Raw genomic sequence first — 16634 nt, forward strand, 5'->3', positions numbered from 1 at the left:
TCCAATTTTTTTACTGCTCAACTCTTCACACTACATTACCACATGAAAAATCGAAATCTCGTAAATCTTTAACTATTTCAAAATTTATGTTGTCCTCGGTTACAAATCCACATACTTTTCTAAAACATCGTAGAAGGCAAAGTGTGCTACACAGAAAAGCAGGTTTGCGATATGCTTGATTTCCTTATTGATAACATATTTGTCACATTTGGAGGAGCTATTTTATTCAACAACAAATTGGCATACCAAAGGGCACTAACTGTACTCCTATCCTGGTCGATTTGTTTTTATATTCATATGAGACTGAATTCCTTAAGAACCTTGTAAAGAATAAAAATTTAAAAGATGCTAAATCATATAACTTTACATAAAGATATATTGATGATGTATTGTCCATCAACGTACCTTCTTTTGGTAAATGGTTACCGTCAATATATCCATCAGAGCTCGAGATATTGGAGACTCCCGAAACAGCCTGTTCTGCATCTTTTTTTTACCTACATCTCGAATTCGACAACAGTGGTCAACTCGCACTAAGATTTATGATAAAAGAGACGACTTTAATTTTAATAAAATTTCCTTTTCTGTGCAGCTATATCCCTGCATATGGTGTTTATATTTCATAATTGATTCACTACGCTAGAGCAAGTACTAACTACTCGGATTTCCTTGAACGTCATAAATATCCGCGTAACAGACTCCTGAATCAAGGATATGAAGAAATGCGTCTTAAAAAGTCTCTTACCAAATTATTTTTTAGAAATCAGTCCTCAGTTTCTTCTAAAACAATGAGTAATGATTGTTGTTTTTTAATCATCACTATCGTCATGCTGCAATGGGAGAGGGGAAGTTTAGCGCCCTGTAAAACCTAGATTTAACCCACCATTTCGTTTGAAGTGCCTGTACCAAGTCAGGACCATTGCGGTACCAGCTGCTCCGGTGGTGTAATGTCAATTTTGCTAGATTTATATTGTACTCAGTTTCTTCTAAAATAATGAGTAATGATTGTTTTTTGTAAATTGTTCTTTGTGCTAATTTTTCGATTTTAAAGCAATAGCATGCAAATGCTGTTTAATCACCACTGGTATATTCACGCCGCAATGAAAGAGGGGGGTTTAGTGCGCTGTAAAACCTTTATTTTACCCACCATTTCGTTTGAAATCGCAGTACTGAGTCAGGACCATTGCGGCATCAGCTGCTCAGTTGGTAAAATATCTATTTTTTCACATTTATTTTGGACTTGACTTGATAAGGGATCGAGTTATTGTTCGGTAATTTTGTTATTATCCTTATTCCTCAAATGAATTTAAATATAGTTTAAATATAAATTTAAACTCAGCCTTTTGACCAAAGTCTTCAAATACGTTTTTGAGTTTTGGTCTTTCACCTAGGTTCTAAACCAGATGAATCAAATAACCTTCATATTTATATACGTACAACCAAATAAAGGCAAAAAGGTAATATTTGATTTAAAGTGATTTTGTGGGGTTTAACAGGAAGTTGTTTTGATATAAATTTGGTTTGATCTGTTATCATATGACTTAAATGTAAGACAGTACGCATTGATATGGATGTCGTTTTGAGAAATTTCTTACCTTTAAGTTTGTTTTTCTGTTTGTCCTGTTTGTGTCAAACAAATGGATATTTATGGGGAAGAGAGAATAGCAACAAGCAGTTAGAAACCCTAGTTAACAGATGGGACAACAAGAAATACAGAGGTATGTCTATTCAGCGTTCTCCATTTCATGGATATGTGTTTATCTTAACTACATATTTATTTGTTTCTTTTAATCCTTTCATTGACTTTTTATATTAACGATTTTAATTTGTTAAATGACAAAATAAATTATCACTAACACACGTCATTTTTATTTATATCGTGATGTGAGAGTACAGCTGTACTACATTACTTCCACACATATTACGTTACGGTTAGATAAGCTTGTTCAAATACATTTAAAAAGATAAACATTGCAAAGTAACTTCCGGATAAATTTGTGGATTTTCAATTATGGTGAAAATGGTTTGCATTGTTGAATTTATTTATTTTATTTTGATTTTAAATTGATTTTTTTTTATATTTTTCTTCAGAAATAAGATTAACTTCAATGTACATAAGAGAGTTATGATTACTATGCATTACAATTTTACCTTGTAATATATTTTTTGTAACTAGAAGGATGAACTTCAAAGTATTGAGCTTATTGCAGCACTACCAAACATGATGTTACTATCAAAATTAAAATATATTTAAAAATGGTAAAATAAATTTGAAATTAAGGGGTGAAAATACAAATATATAAATACAAGTATAAGATTAGAAATTAAGAATGCAATTCTAATCATGGAATAAAAGCTAATTTTCAATAAGTTTGGTCTATATCATTATACATCCGTTATTACGTTACATACATTTTGATGTAGACTGTGGTGAAGTAAGGAAGTATGGTGAATACACAAAGGATGGAGTGTACAGGATATGGATGAACTCAACCTATAGTTTTGAGGTAAACTGAACATATAAGTATGAAGGGATAAAAAAACCGCTGTCTCATTCTAATTGTAACTAGACATTGAGTTTTATTTTTCTCGTAAAAAAACAAATCAGACAGACAAATTAGGCTGGACAGCGTCTGACATCATTGAGTACTTTTATTGATTCAGTTTTTGTTGTTGTATTTCCCTAATTTAACTTAATATCAAAGTGTATCAAAGCACAGGTTACCAATAGTAGAGATAAAACAATAAAATAAACATCAACCTACGCTTTTTCTTTCTTTTTTCTTAATAACATTTTTTCTTTGTTAAATAAAGGAAGTTTTTTTTTTCATCAAAAATGCAAATATTTACTGCTTACAAATGTAACAAATTCTTCATTCCAGATCTACTGCATTCACAACGTTAACAACTCTTATAATGTAATCTTGAGAAGAATGGACCCGCAAATAAGCTTCAGCCAGGGATGGCAGTCTTATGTCTCTGGATTTGGTAACAGTCAAAGTGATTACTGGATAGGGTTAAACCAAATATACTATCTCACAAATATTCAGAGTAAGTTGAACCGTAACCTGTAAGAAAGAAAGATTCAAATATTTTCGAAGAGTCTCAATAGTCAAACAAATATTGCAGTTGTGAACTTAAGACTAAGTTTTCGGTAAGTTATTTAACATTGCGCATGTCAATATTAACCAATGATATGTAGCGCTCGATTAAGAAAGTATATTTTCTTCTTCATTTTATTAATTCGTGGATTCATCCGTGTGTGATAATATTTACTACCAGTATGACCTTGACTTTTTCATTACAGGAAATACGATTTTGACAATTAATCTTCAAGACTGGGCGGGAAACAACAAAAACGCTCGATACAGTCATTTTCAATTAATAGACTCAACAAGCTACACACTAAGAATTGGTGGTTACTCTGGTGACGCTGGTGACTCGATGTCCCATAATGATAACATGGCATTTGCAACACAAGATAAACCTGACCGGAATTACTGTGCTGTTCATCAACAGGGAGGATGGTGGTTCAATTACTGTACATACGCCTTCCTTACCGGCAAATATTACTATGGTGGACCCTATACACCCAGTGGTAGTTACTTTGATGGAATTTACTGGTATTCCTGGGGAGGATATAGTTATTCCATGAAGTTCGCGCAAATGATGGTGTCTAACAATTAGATAAACATATGAACAGAAGGGATGTAAATTGGTATAATTTAACATTTGTTGTATCATTTTATCGACCTAGTTTCTTTATGTATCATTTTGACACTCTCAGAATAATGCTTTATGTATTTACATGATAATGCGACATTTCGGCCTGCTGCTCCAGATGAGATTATTGAGATTTTGTTACACAATTCATACGCTTTGCTAAAAACTAATTTTCTTGATAGGGCTTTAAGGCTCAGTGGCTTACAAAAAGGCAACTTGGACAAGGTTATGTTGTGAATGAATAGAGGTTGTTAATTCAAGAAAGTCCATAACCTCATTGACCGATATGAAGTACTCGTTACCAATTTCATTAAAAAACATTCATCTATCCAAATGTTCAGATTTCCTCATTCATTTAACTGGACCTTCAACGAGTAGCACGAATGATGTATTGTAAGAATTTTTATATATATGGGGCTGCATTCAAAACCAAACACCGATTCGAATTTAGTTTGTTACCTCCTTGTGCATCGATGTGACGGATAGTAATCCGAATTTTCTACTATTCATTTAAAACTTGTAATAGTGTAGAAAATAGTTAAGCGTCTTAATGTATTTATGTGTAAAATGTTTTACTGATAAGATCTTGGTCTTTACTCTATTAAAATCATCTCCAATGCTGTTGAATGGGAGTTACTACCGATTCTCATGAATTCCAAGAGTTAACGTGTCGAGACTTAAAGGACATATTGTCCACCCTTCCGGCTAACCTTAGTTCGACTTCAGTTTTAATTGGGTTCGTAGTGTTCGTTTCTGTGGATACGTTTGTTTAATGTGACCTGCGTTCTTGGCTTTGTTTTGTCCATGGATTTTCCCTCTGGTATTCAATACGCTTGCAATTTAAGAGAAGCGCAACTGTACAGAGACAAATATTTTTCACGTAAAATTAATGTTAATCGAGCTTCACATGATATTAACGTGAAATTCACTTAATACGAATTTCACGTGAAGGCTCATTCACCTGAATTTTACGTGAACTCTGTCACAAAGTTTATTTGCTTAATGCAGGTAAAAATCATCTGAAATTCGTGTGAAATCATCATGTGAAATAATTTTGCATGTGTAGCGTTAACAAACAAATTGGTTTGTAAAATCTAGCGGCGTAGTTCGATAACTACCGAAATCACGCGATACTACTTTGTGTATAGCTAAGTATAGTTAATAAACAATATTCTTTGAAATTATAGACTTGTGTATAAATTTGTAAAAAGATACAAGTGCGTAAATGATAAATAATGTATTAAATGAATGTTTTTGCTTATTGTTTTTAATTGAAAAATTAAAAATGAATAACGTTCATTTTCATGTAATGGCAACCCGAGATGTGTCGCATGCACACATATCAATTGTGTTCATCATAAAATTTTTAAACCTTTCAAGGAAGAGTTCATATAAATCCTTCGAAATGTCACAAACAAGCATTAAAATAGAAAGTAAGGGGTTTGAAGGCCACATTTAATCAAATATTAATCACAATTGCCTTGAATTGGTCGAAGAAATGGTGTCGTTTCCATTTCTAGAACTTCTTTACAATATAAATGTCTCTATCTTAAACAGAAACTTCATCATTTATGTTTGAAATAACAGTTACAATATTTAGAAATGGGAAATCAATGTGATCAGTGTCTTTGAATGCAGAGGGTTTATGTTAAAGTCTCTGTTAAAAGTAATTACTTTTATTTCAAATCTTGTTTCGAGCAGCGTGGTAAAGCGGAATTTTGATGTCTTGCTATTCTCTAACTCGAATAATTCTGCGCCCTATATCGGCCACTGGCCATACAAGGTAGCGATCGATAGTGAGCGGAATATAACGACTGCATTATTCGGATTAGCTAATCTATTTAATAACAGGTATATGGGTATTCTTAATTCTCTTAGTTATAATATTCCTAACACTGGAAAAAAATTTGTAAATTTAAAATTTAAATGTGTGCATGTACAATAGGAAATTAAGAACAAAATGGAGTAAAAATTTTGACTTTGATATTTTAAGTGTATGTTTGTATCCTTTTCTCAATTTCATCTCTAAATGCACATTTTTTTAATGATTTATATATATATATCTTCTTTACACTTTTAATTAGTTTTACCATATTTAAAAGTTACAAAATAAGAAATTTCCTCTTTTTATGCACGCTGCTTGTGTCTAAAAGCAGCAAAGAAGTTCGAGAAAAGTCATATTTTGTAAATAGGATAAGAAGAATTAAAACCGTTTTTCTATCTTTGAAATGTCAAAATGAGGACAATTTCTGACACTAAATTATGTGACTAAGAACTTTCAAAAATACTCAAACTTGACGCTCTTATGGGCTTTTGACGTTTAACATTTCGAAAATTGCGCTGTTGGACTCATTAATCCAAGCGTCTTGTATAGTCAGATCTTCAAAATGAGACCAAAATCAGCAATGCGGTACATTTATCCCCTTTTGTTCCCTTACATTTTTTGACATGACTGTACAATTTTTAAAAAATGGCAGTAAGTGGTGTCTTGGGTTTGGATTCTAGATGTAGCATTTGTCTTTCGTGTTATACAGAGCCAAGACTTTGAATTGCTACCATGTGTTTTGTACTCTATGTCTCAAAACATTAATTGTTGATGAATGTTCTTTCGATTGTCCTTTATGTGGGACCCGGATATCTGTTGACGAGGAAGGTATAAACAGTTTCAAGTTAAACCCACTTTACAGCAAACAAATTTCAACAGGAAAATGATATGCCGATCAAAGTGTGTGGTCTATTCGAGGACGAGGAACGTGGTATTGCTTAATGCCTGTATTTAGGTGTGCTTATTCGCAACCTTTGTGAAGAATATCCCATGAGGCTAAAGCAATAAAAAAAACCACACAAAATCGAATATCTTACCGTTCCTGATTAAAAAATTTCATTGAAATCGGAAATTCAGTTATGCACCAAACATAACAAAGAACTTCATATTTTTGCAAACCAAGTAATGAACTTGTCTGCTCTGTTCTGATCAAGATCACAGCAAGCATGACTGTACAGCGATACTCAAATTAGCAGAACTGATGACTTACATATCATAAAGAATGCAGTCTTGTAAAAGCAATTGAATTATTACAAAAAAACTTACTTCAGTGTTATCATGAAAATGGAAATATCTTATTCACCAACCAAATAGTCAGACTTGTTTGACCCCGAATAATATCACATTTTATTTAACCTATTTATGAAATCTTCCAAATTTGAAAATACGTAAAACACTGAGGCTTCATTCCTTGCATTGCATATGGTAGAACCTTTCGGTGATGGATTTGGCTTCCTCTTTCGATAAATTTGGTTATGAGTACTTCTTGTATACAACTAATATTTTGATTATCATCTTCCTACATACCTGATTTTAATGCTGCCGATGAGAGGTTACTCCTTGAAACACGTGTACAGCATATCGAAATTTTCAATATAAAAACTGGTATTTTTTGTATTTACCAATATGGCGACACAGTCAGTGCACCATTTTACAAAATCCACAAGATGGCATATAGCTATGGCATGAAAACCGTGCTAGCAAGTTAAATAAACATAAGAAAACTAGCTACGCTACAGAAAACTGTTTGGACGTTTGTTTCCTTCATGGTGGAAAGTTAGTCGTATTTGAATTGAAAAACAATATATTAAATGAAATCAACGATCTTGGGGAAATGGTGAGAACAATTGAGCACCCGAGTCTTCAATCCGTTTTTCAAGATGTCAAGGCCAATGGTTCAAGTTTTTTTCAATTATAACCACAGGCTTTAATTCATTAGCAACAAACAATTATGGACATATTCTAGTGGCTAACTATAATAATCATACTGTTTACCATACTGTTTACTTGTCATCAGAGTTTAGACAATTAAAACGGACTCTTCTTAATAATACTAACAATAGGATAACTTATTCTACTCATATTGGAGTGGATGACTGAGGAAATATTTGGCTAAGCGGAAGGAAAATTCAAAAAAATAATGTAAAAGTGTTTTCATACATATGAATAAAGATATAAATCACAACTGTATATGTTTTGTTGATAAATAAGATTGATGAACTGTTATTTTATCATTTTTGTCGCCGCAACAATCGTGCCAAAACTTCCATCATGCTGTTAAATTCGACATTAAACAAGTTACTTTTATACATCATAAAGTCGTAATTATCACCATTTAATGTAATGTTTTAAACAGTATTTGTCTCGCTATTGTTGTTATTAGAAATCTTTGTATTTTTAGAGACGCCTACACTCATTCAAACTGTGCTCCGTGTCTATGCAACTCCTGTACGGAGTTCTGATTGCCTGCTTAGTTACCGATGGAATTATGCGTCTTCGGCTATATATGTGTTGTTTTGTTATTTCTGCAAACTTTTGCATGTTATGCATTATAAACTGTACAATGGTCCATTCCTCGCTTTGAGGTTTACTTTAAAGTTTAGCAGTATGCAGAAATTAAGTTCAATTAACATTCAAGAAAATGAAAAAACTAAGTTTATCAACAATAGGGAACGTTAGCCTAGAGCAAAATTAGCGAACTGATCCTTGGCAAAAATTCCATGCAATTGTCAAATTAACAGTTAAAGAAGGAACATCCATATAACAAATGGCAGAAGGCAAAACCCGGAAAGTTGGAATCAACCGCAATGGCCCTGACTTGGTACAGGAATTTCCAATCGAAATAGTTGGTTAAACCAGATTTTATAACGCGCTTATAAGTTGTTCCTCGCCTAACTATTCACGTAGACTATGAAACAAAAGTGAGTAATCAGACGGGAACGAGCTTAAAGCGTGCTAAACCTCCATTTCCCATTATGGTTGATTGTTCCATCAGGCAAAGTTGGTAAGATCAGTATTCAAAACAGTACACAAGATATATTGGTGATACTTTTAAAATCCATCGTCTATAAACCCTTTTCAGAAACAGAATATTTCTCAATATGATTAGGACATCAGATTAAAACTTTTTTCAGGCAGTTCATGAGACATAATTTTAAAACTTGGTACAAAATGCTATATACTACATTTCTAAAAATCAAAATCATTTGATCTCGACATCTCCATTACGTGTATTAACATCCTACAAAACTTCAAAGCTACAGCTCAAAAATGTAATCGTTTTTACTCAATGAAAGATTAGAACTGCTACTTTCAAACTACTACTTTGCAATATTTTATAACTATCTTGTATATTATTAATTAAGTTTCAGTAGTGCAGCGGCGAAAAAAAATTGGAATCCCTAAAATACCGATGCAGTATTCCTTCTATTAAACATGAGGCTAGAATAATGAGGCTGCTCCTTTGAATATTTGGTAGAATTCTTCGGTGCTGAATTTGGCTTCCTATTTCGATTTTTAGTTTTGAGTGTTAATTTTTGAACTTCCTATGTATTTGTTTCAAATGCTGACAATGGGAGGTAATACCCATTGAAACACGTGTAGAGCATATCCAAAATTTCATTAACCCTGCACGCCTCTATCATGGGTATTAAAGCTGCCAAGTTCGACTATCTCTATTTCTTTTTTTATTAATAAATTCTAACTCTTTTTGCCATTCACGTTTCCATTATGTGTATAAGCATCCAACAAAATTTAAAAGTAGTAGCTTAAAAACAGAGGAAGGAGATAGTCGGACAAGCACGTACCCGCTATCAATATAGACAGCCGGGATTAAAATTAATATGCCAACTGACTTTTAGTCACGATATAAAAAGATCTTTTAGCTTTCTCATTTTGTATTACAGGTGTGTGTTTTCTTGGATAACACAATTACACCATTGCTTATATTTGGTAATTGCAGGAGGTAAATTTAGTTAAAGCAACATAGAATTTGAATTAATTAAGATGGTCTCCGTTTTAAAAGATTATTCAAGGTACAAGGATTGCAATATTAACTTAACTCACGGCAGAAATGACAGAAGAACCAAGAAACCAAACATCTGTCGCTTTGTAGTCTGGCAATAACCTCGGATAAAATATTATCCGACTCGACGCTTTCTCATATCGACCTTTTTGAACACTCGCGACTGATCCGGGCACAGATTGATAGGTGTCTTTCCAATGTAGAGCCTATTATTACGTCCACTCTAACCATATCGCAAATTAAGTTTATGAAGAAAGCTTACGACGAAACAAAAGCTGAGAGATATATTTGGGGCACTTCAGATTGAAACTTGTAAAGTCGAATTAGAAGAAAACGTGATAGATCTTCAAATACCAGTATCGGATGTCCTTGCCCCCAAACAGAGGAGAGCCCAAATAAATAGCACTTTCACAAATATTTTTGGATCTAACAGCATTACAGCGTGGGTTATCACAAACAACTTAGGAAGTCTCTATCGGTCAAATGACAATTGATTGAAAGGCGTACACTGGAAATAAACTTTTTCTTTCTTACAAGCCTAAAATCGTGTTTGCAAAACGTTATTCTTACAAAAATAAAGTCAAAACAAGACATGGTTACTTTGCGACTTGTTGTAAAAGTGACCAAGTGATTGTAGCAGACAATAAGGGGAAAATACCTAACGCCGAATTTACCAGTTTATGCACCGTGCACCAGTTTATAATTACGGTGACTTGTTAGTATCAGACTATAATAACAATATCATATGCATGCTAAATGAAGATGCAAGTTATTCAAGAATTCTCGTAGATTGTGACAAAATACACGGCCCGATGCATGTGGACATTGACGAATGCGGATAAAAAATTTCAACAGATGTAATGGAAAGGGATCGTGTTATAAAGAAATAACTGTTTATTTTTATCTTTGAAAAGTGAATACAGTTTGACTAAAAAAAAAAAATAAAAAAAAAACTTTAATACGTTTACACAAGTAAACGTTATGATAAAATTTATTTTACAATTGTTAACAAAAGTACGCCTTTGCTATTTTGCCAGATAATCTATCTGGAAAATTGTTCACAAGATGCCAATAAATAGAACATACAACTTACCGTTTGTAATCTTCTATTTAGAAACCAAAAGGTCGATGTCTTTGTTGGTAGGCCATAGATCCTTGTGGATATCCATCAGCCTAGTGCATGTAGCTTGTATTATAGATTGAAATTAGTTGTAGCACAAAATTCGAAGGAATGAACTAAAACACCGAGGCTTCATTCTTTTTAAAACACATGTTGGAATTTCTCAGTGCTGGATTTCTGTTGTGTGTACTTCTTATATAAAATTAACTTTTGAATCTTGAACTTCCGATGTATTTTCAGTTCTAATGCTGCTGATGACATAGTTACTCATCAAAACTAGTGTATTGCAGAGCGGAATGAATTCGCAATACACAAATGATTGATATTTTTGTATTTATATAGTTCAATTCTTAGTTAGAGCAAACTTAAAGCTAAATCTTAACTCGAAAACTAAGTATTAATACTATGCAATGAACAATAAATGAACGATGACACGGAGATAAATGGGAATAAATGAGCAACTCTACCACTTAACAAGAACTGGGAGTATAGACCATGATCACTGATAGGGTAAAAAAAACTCTGTTTTTTTCTAGAAACGTCATACAAACAGAATTTTTAAGTTAACACTTATAATTTAGGAACGATTGTTTCTAATCAAACTTTTAATTGCCGATATTTCATGTTTCTCGGTACAAGGACATATGTCCAATCTAACAGAGCCTGCTCCATGATAGGCCAAAACGCTGAGCTGATTTTTTTTTAAATGTGCTAACCCACAGTTCTAAGCAACTGCCCATGGAAAGGCTTGTCAGTCCACTAGTTACATTATTCTGACCCCAAGACAACCAGTCGTGTTGCAATCTCTTAATACTACCTGGTTCGATGATAAGCAGTGCCCACCATATTTTATAGTCTTTTGTACAAGTAGACTGGGACCCTAACCACGACCTCCCACACTTTAGGTGGGCACACTATAACGAGACTACTTAGATTGATAAAAGAACCACCTTATTCAACTAAGACAATGTTATGCATGCTTGAGTGATTGAATAGAAAAAAAAAATTAAAAGTTACAATTTTGAAAACAAAATTATGACCATTTACACTTGATATTGACCAAAATGAGCTACATACAAAACTAGAATATGCTGTACATGAACACAAACTGCATTATGACAAACAAGATAAAAAAGTTTTTAAAAGTTATTGATAGATTGCCTTTGGAAGAAATAGGTGACTAAATTATATAACAAACTCAACTGTAACTCACCACTGTATAAATCATAACAAACTATTCAACAATAAGTTTATTAATAACTTACTTCAATAACACATACCTTAGAATTGCTTGCAATGATGCTAATATGTACAATATACAGACTTTACATATCACAGATTAAAGGGGACACAATTCAAATCAAGGGGAAGCGAGGGTTTAAATGCTAACCATGTAAATACTTTCCTTTAAGCTCTGTTAAGACAATTACTGTGAAATAAAAATGGTTTGTCATGAGGAATTTTCACCTCAAAACAACATACATGAAATGGTAAAATTCTTAGGTAACTAAATAACAGAAAGAGAATTTTGAATAAGCAAGAAATTTGTGAGCATTGGCTCACCAGTAATATCCCCCCCTTTCATCCACAATATAAGAAAAATAAGTCCTCGGTAAACAGGCAGTTGTTGTCAATTTTTTTCCGAAAATGGATACCACTATATGGCATACATACAAGAAGAATGTGTTAAAATCTCAGTAGTTGATTTTTGCAATATGCGTAAGAAACATACACAAAAAAAATTATGTCTATTTTTTCTTGTTGCAGTGACCTTAAAAAAATTAAAAAGATGTAGTTCATGTTTATAGCTATTGCTTTCATTTCCTTCAAAGATCAAGTTCATCTTATTAGTTTTCTTCTTGCAAAATTTAAAAACAATATAAATCTTCAGCATTAATGCTTTCAATTGAGCACTAAGTATTTCATCAATGAAAAATCTAACTACAGTAAATGAAGCTAGAAAGAATAACCTGTCTTTTGGATACAAAACTGAATTCAATTTAGAAGTATCAGGCTTAACAGTAGACCAATCAAAATCTAAATAAATGATTTTTTTAAATCAAGTTGTAACACTACGCAACAACCATTAAATTTACTTTTAGTACAAATGTGTGAGTGTCAGTGATATCATGACAATTCAAAATCTTCTTGAAAAGTAATTAGTACCAAAAAGTACATGAAATTCCATTGAGAGAGTTTCTCTTTCAGTACTAGCATTTAGGCACATAGAACTTTAATTTCTAAACAGACAAATCTTGAAGTCATATAAAATTCACCAAAAGAAAGACAACTTGAAATGTGGCTTCTCCTGGCAATGTCAAAAGTTGACAATGACTTTATTGCTATTTGTGACAGACAGAGGAATGCAGTAGCGACACTGTATCCACTTTTGCAATTTTGTTTGAAAGGGAGAGACAAAAAACAATGAAGTGTTCTGAAAACAAGAGATTCCCAGAAGCCTGAATAGCTCACCTGGTTGAATTTTGCCCTTCAAGGGCAATAAATTACACAAGTTGTCCAACAATTTTGACTCAAGAAAACTTTGATACGCACAATCGTCTATGGTGACCAACATTTGTGAACATTGCTGTGCTAGCGACCTCTGCAACAAAGATCCCCAATGCGGTTCTTCAAGTAGGTCAATTAGAAATTACTTCCCTTTTCAGAAAAAATGTTGGTACATTTAAACACATTACATCGCATCTACCCCGAAGAACTTTAGATGAAGGATACTACAATGACTGAAAGGTCAGCCTCATATCTTGACCTACACTTAGAAATCGATGGTAAAGGAAAACTTTACGACAAACGTGATGACTTTTTATTCAGAATTGGCAGGTGCGATGAACTTTCATATGGTAAGAAAAGATTAATCAAGGGAACCAAGGTTATAGAGGTAATCAAAAGAATGCAATCCAGGGACAAAGACCAGACATGAAAAACAGACACACACAACAATGAACATAAAATAACCAAAATAATACATAAAAAAGTAATGAAAGTAAATGAAATACACTATTCCAATTAATATTGTATGCATAAATTTATTTTGGTCAAATATTATTGTATGTTACTGGAGGAAATGGTATGACAATTATTTTATTATAAGGTATTTTGATTTTGATATGAATATAAAATGTTTGTAAATGATCAAAATGGATATAAAATCTTAGCAATACTAAATAATAAGACATAGATGTATATGAAATGGTATTTTCCTTGTAGTTATGTTCCTATGTAAACAAGCCAAATAGTAATTTGAACCATGGCAATGAGTGGGAGGTTACTTGTATGGAAAAGGCGCAGGTTAGTAATGCGGTATGTTGTCTTGTCGCGTGACTCCGTAATGACTTCTAATTCTGTATTGTCAACTGTCCTTTCATCTACGGCAATATCCCTTCAGCATCTGTATATAAAGTTTTCATATCACAACTCATTCGTTATGCCAGAACTTATTGTAAATTCGTGGATTTTTTAATTGTGCTAGCCTTCTTACAATTAGGCTTCTGGAACAGAGTTATCTTGCTACAAGTCATCACTGCAGACGTTTTATGGTTGTGGGTCGTTATAGTGTGTCTATCTGCACCATGAGATACAATTTGTTCACCCTGTCATAGCTTTTCTTTCCTCTCTTTTCTTACCCGGACGTGAAATTTTATGAACTCGGCAGATGTTTCTAGAAAAGCAGGATGCTTATCCTACCGGTGCACCTGACGCATGCTCCCAGTCTGTTTTTGCTCATTTACTTTTAATTTATTTTACTTGTTATCTGGTTATTTCATGTTCTTTGTTATGTGTGCTATACTCTTTCTTGTTTATGGACAAATATGATATGTTCACCTTGAAGCATACCTCATGACACAGGTACCTTAATTTCGAAATGAATTCACTTTTTTAATACTGGGTGTATTTAATGTAGAACATCTCTATTCGCTACACTACTCCATCGAATCAAATTGATACAGGGAAGATATATAAACGTATAGAAAGGTCTGAAAAATTTCCCAACGATGTTAGAACTGTCAAATTTGCGATGCAAATTTTTGATCGTTTCGTCCGCGGAACTCGAACTCGTACCGCTGTGACATCTATGGCAACGCCGCCTGCACAAAGTCCAGCGCCCTAGACCACTCGGCCACGCTGGACTTTGTGCAGGCGATGTTGCCATAGATAGATAGATAGATAGATAGATATAATGTACCTATCCAATTTCAACCTTAAATCATTATATTTAACATAATAGTGTGCCGTACTCCCAAAAGGGAATTGTAACCTTGGATGTTGTAATTCAGACATTTGTAACTCCGGCTGTAAAACAAAAGGTATGTACGACACCAAGAACTTATATACAATAGTGCAATATCACAATAAAAAAAGTATATTGAGAGAAAAAATGAGGCAAACATTTTTTTTATTCAGTTACAGCATTCTTTAACTTGTTTTGTAGTAGAATTTTATTTGTAAAATATTTCTCACATTTTCATAACGAGACCTGCTGACAACCTAAAAGAGTATTGCAATGGAGACATGGAACATATACCTGGGAACCATGTTTTTGTCGGTTCAAATACAGCTTCTGCCTGTAAATAACATATTGTACTACTATTTTATTTGCCACATTATAACAAATTGTACTAAAAAAACAGAAATACCATTCATATTGATATTACAAATTTCGATATGCTGTACACGTGTTTCAAATAGTAACCTTTCATCAGTAGCATTAGAACCAAACACATAGGAAAGTTCATTGTATACAAGAAGTACTCAAACCAAAACTATCGAAATAGGAATCCAAATGTGCCACCAAGAGGTTCTACCATGCACAAGGAATGCAAACTAAGTTTTTATTATTTTTTCTGTTCCTTTAGGTGGCTTACCTAACAATGGTAGGTAAATCCTGTGTGGTGAAAGTATAATAAATGCTCTCCTAAAAGAAGTGGTACACCTGTACGAACGTCTCAGTATCAAATAATCCCAACAACTTTAACGACATATAAAACAAAACAACATAGAACCAAATAGAAAGAAAGCTTCTGTTACCTTATAACTAATTATATAATATCTCCTTTAATGCGTTCTTTTCCGTAACAATTCGTAACTTCCAATAAGAATGTTTTATGTATCTGGTTTACATACAAGTTTTTTTTTCTAATTATCACGAACACAATAAATTTATAAGAATACGATCATTTTACCTTATCATTTAAAATCAGAAATAAATCGTTAAGGATGCTTTTCATTTACAGTTCTTGATTACACAACGCTTAAACAAACGTTGGCTATTTTATATTTCCGTGACATCGATGTACCATCATTGTGTATTATAGAAGTAATTATCATGTAATATAAACCATAAAAAGCAATAGTAAAATCTAAAATACCAGTCATATAGATGTGGCATGCTCATGTTCCAAATAGTAACCTCTCATCAGTAGCATTAGAACGAAATACATTACAAAATAAAGTATCAAAAGTATTGTATGTAAGAAGTACTAAAAAGGAAAACCGTACCGATAAGTTTTATGTCAAAGGAAAGTACATTATTTTTTATGTAATTTTTAGCAATAACTAATCAAAGTAAGTATAAATAAAACGTTGATAAATACATGTTTATTATTGAAATACATAAAATGTATATATGTATTACGAAAGTGATCGAAGTAAGCTGGCACTTAATTTGAGAAGTTTTTTTTTTTTTTCTTTCGAAAAAAAAACAACAACAAATCAATTCGGTCCGATAACAAATGTTAACTTTTTTATATATGTTTATAGAGATATAAGGTTTAAATCATGAATAGACCGGAAATACGCCTTTGTTACTAAAGTAATAAGATCAAGGTGCGCTATAAAGGTATCACTGTATCATTTCATGATTTATATTATGCTTATTCTATTATTGCTCTGGTACTTTGGTAAATGATTTGTTTTGTCCTTATTTG

At 32.7% G+C, this 16634-nt stretch overlaps 2 protein-coding genes across 2 annotated transcripts in view; both read left to right on the top strand.

Annotated features, from left to right (window-relative positions):
* The window catches only part of LOC148627231 (uncharacterized), a gene marked incomplete in the record, with an annotated part of 44071 nt that overhangs the window by 21125 nt on the left and 6312 nt on the right, over positions 1–16634 (top strand). Inside the window, 1 exon segment of the mRNA XM_088569877.1 lies at positions 13918–13998. Within this exon segment, the coding sequence (XP_088426003.1) occupies positions 13918–13998 (81 nt within the window).
* LOC148627233 (fibrinogen-like protein 1) lies at positions 1477–4904 on the top strand. Its single transcript, XM_088569941.1, has 4 exons — positions 1477–1718; positions 2425–2507; positions 2883–3051; positions 3308–4904. Exons 1-4 carry the CDS (start codon positions 1568–1570, stop codon positions 3685–3687), a joined length of 783 nt encoding a protein of 260 aa, XP_088426067.1. The 5' UTR covers positions 1477–1567; the 3' UTR covers positions 3688–4904.

This window comes from Perna viridis, chromosome 1 (genome assembly GCF_037379345.1).
Source record: "Perna viridis isolate PV_CMFRI_1.1 ecotype Kerala chromosome 1, ASM3737934v1, whole genome shotgun sequence".
Taxonomy (NCBI): Eukaryota; Metazoa; Mollusca; class Bivalvia; order Mytilida; family Mytilidae; genus Perna; species Perna viridis.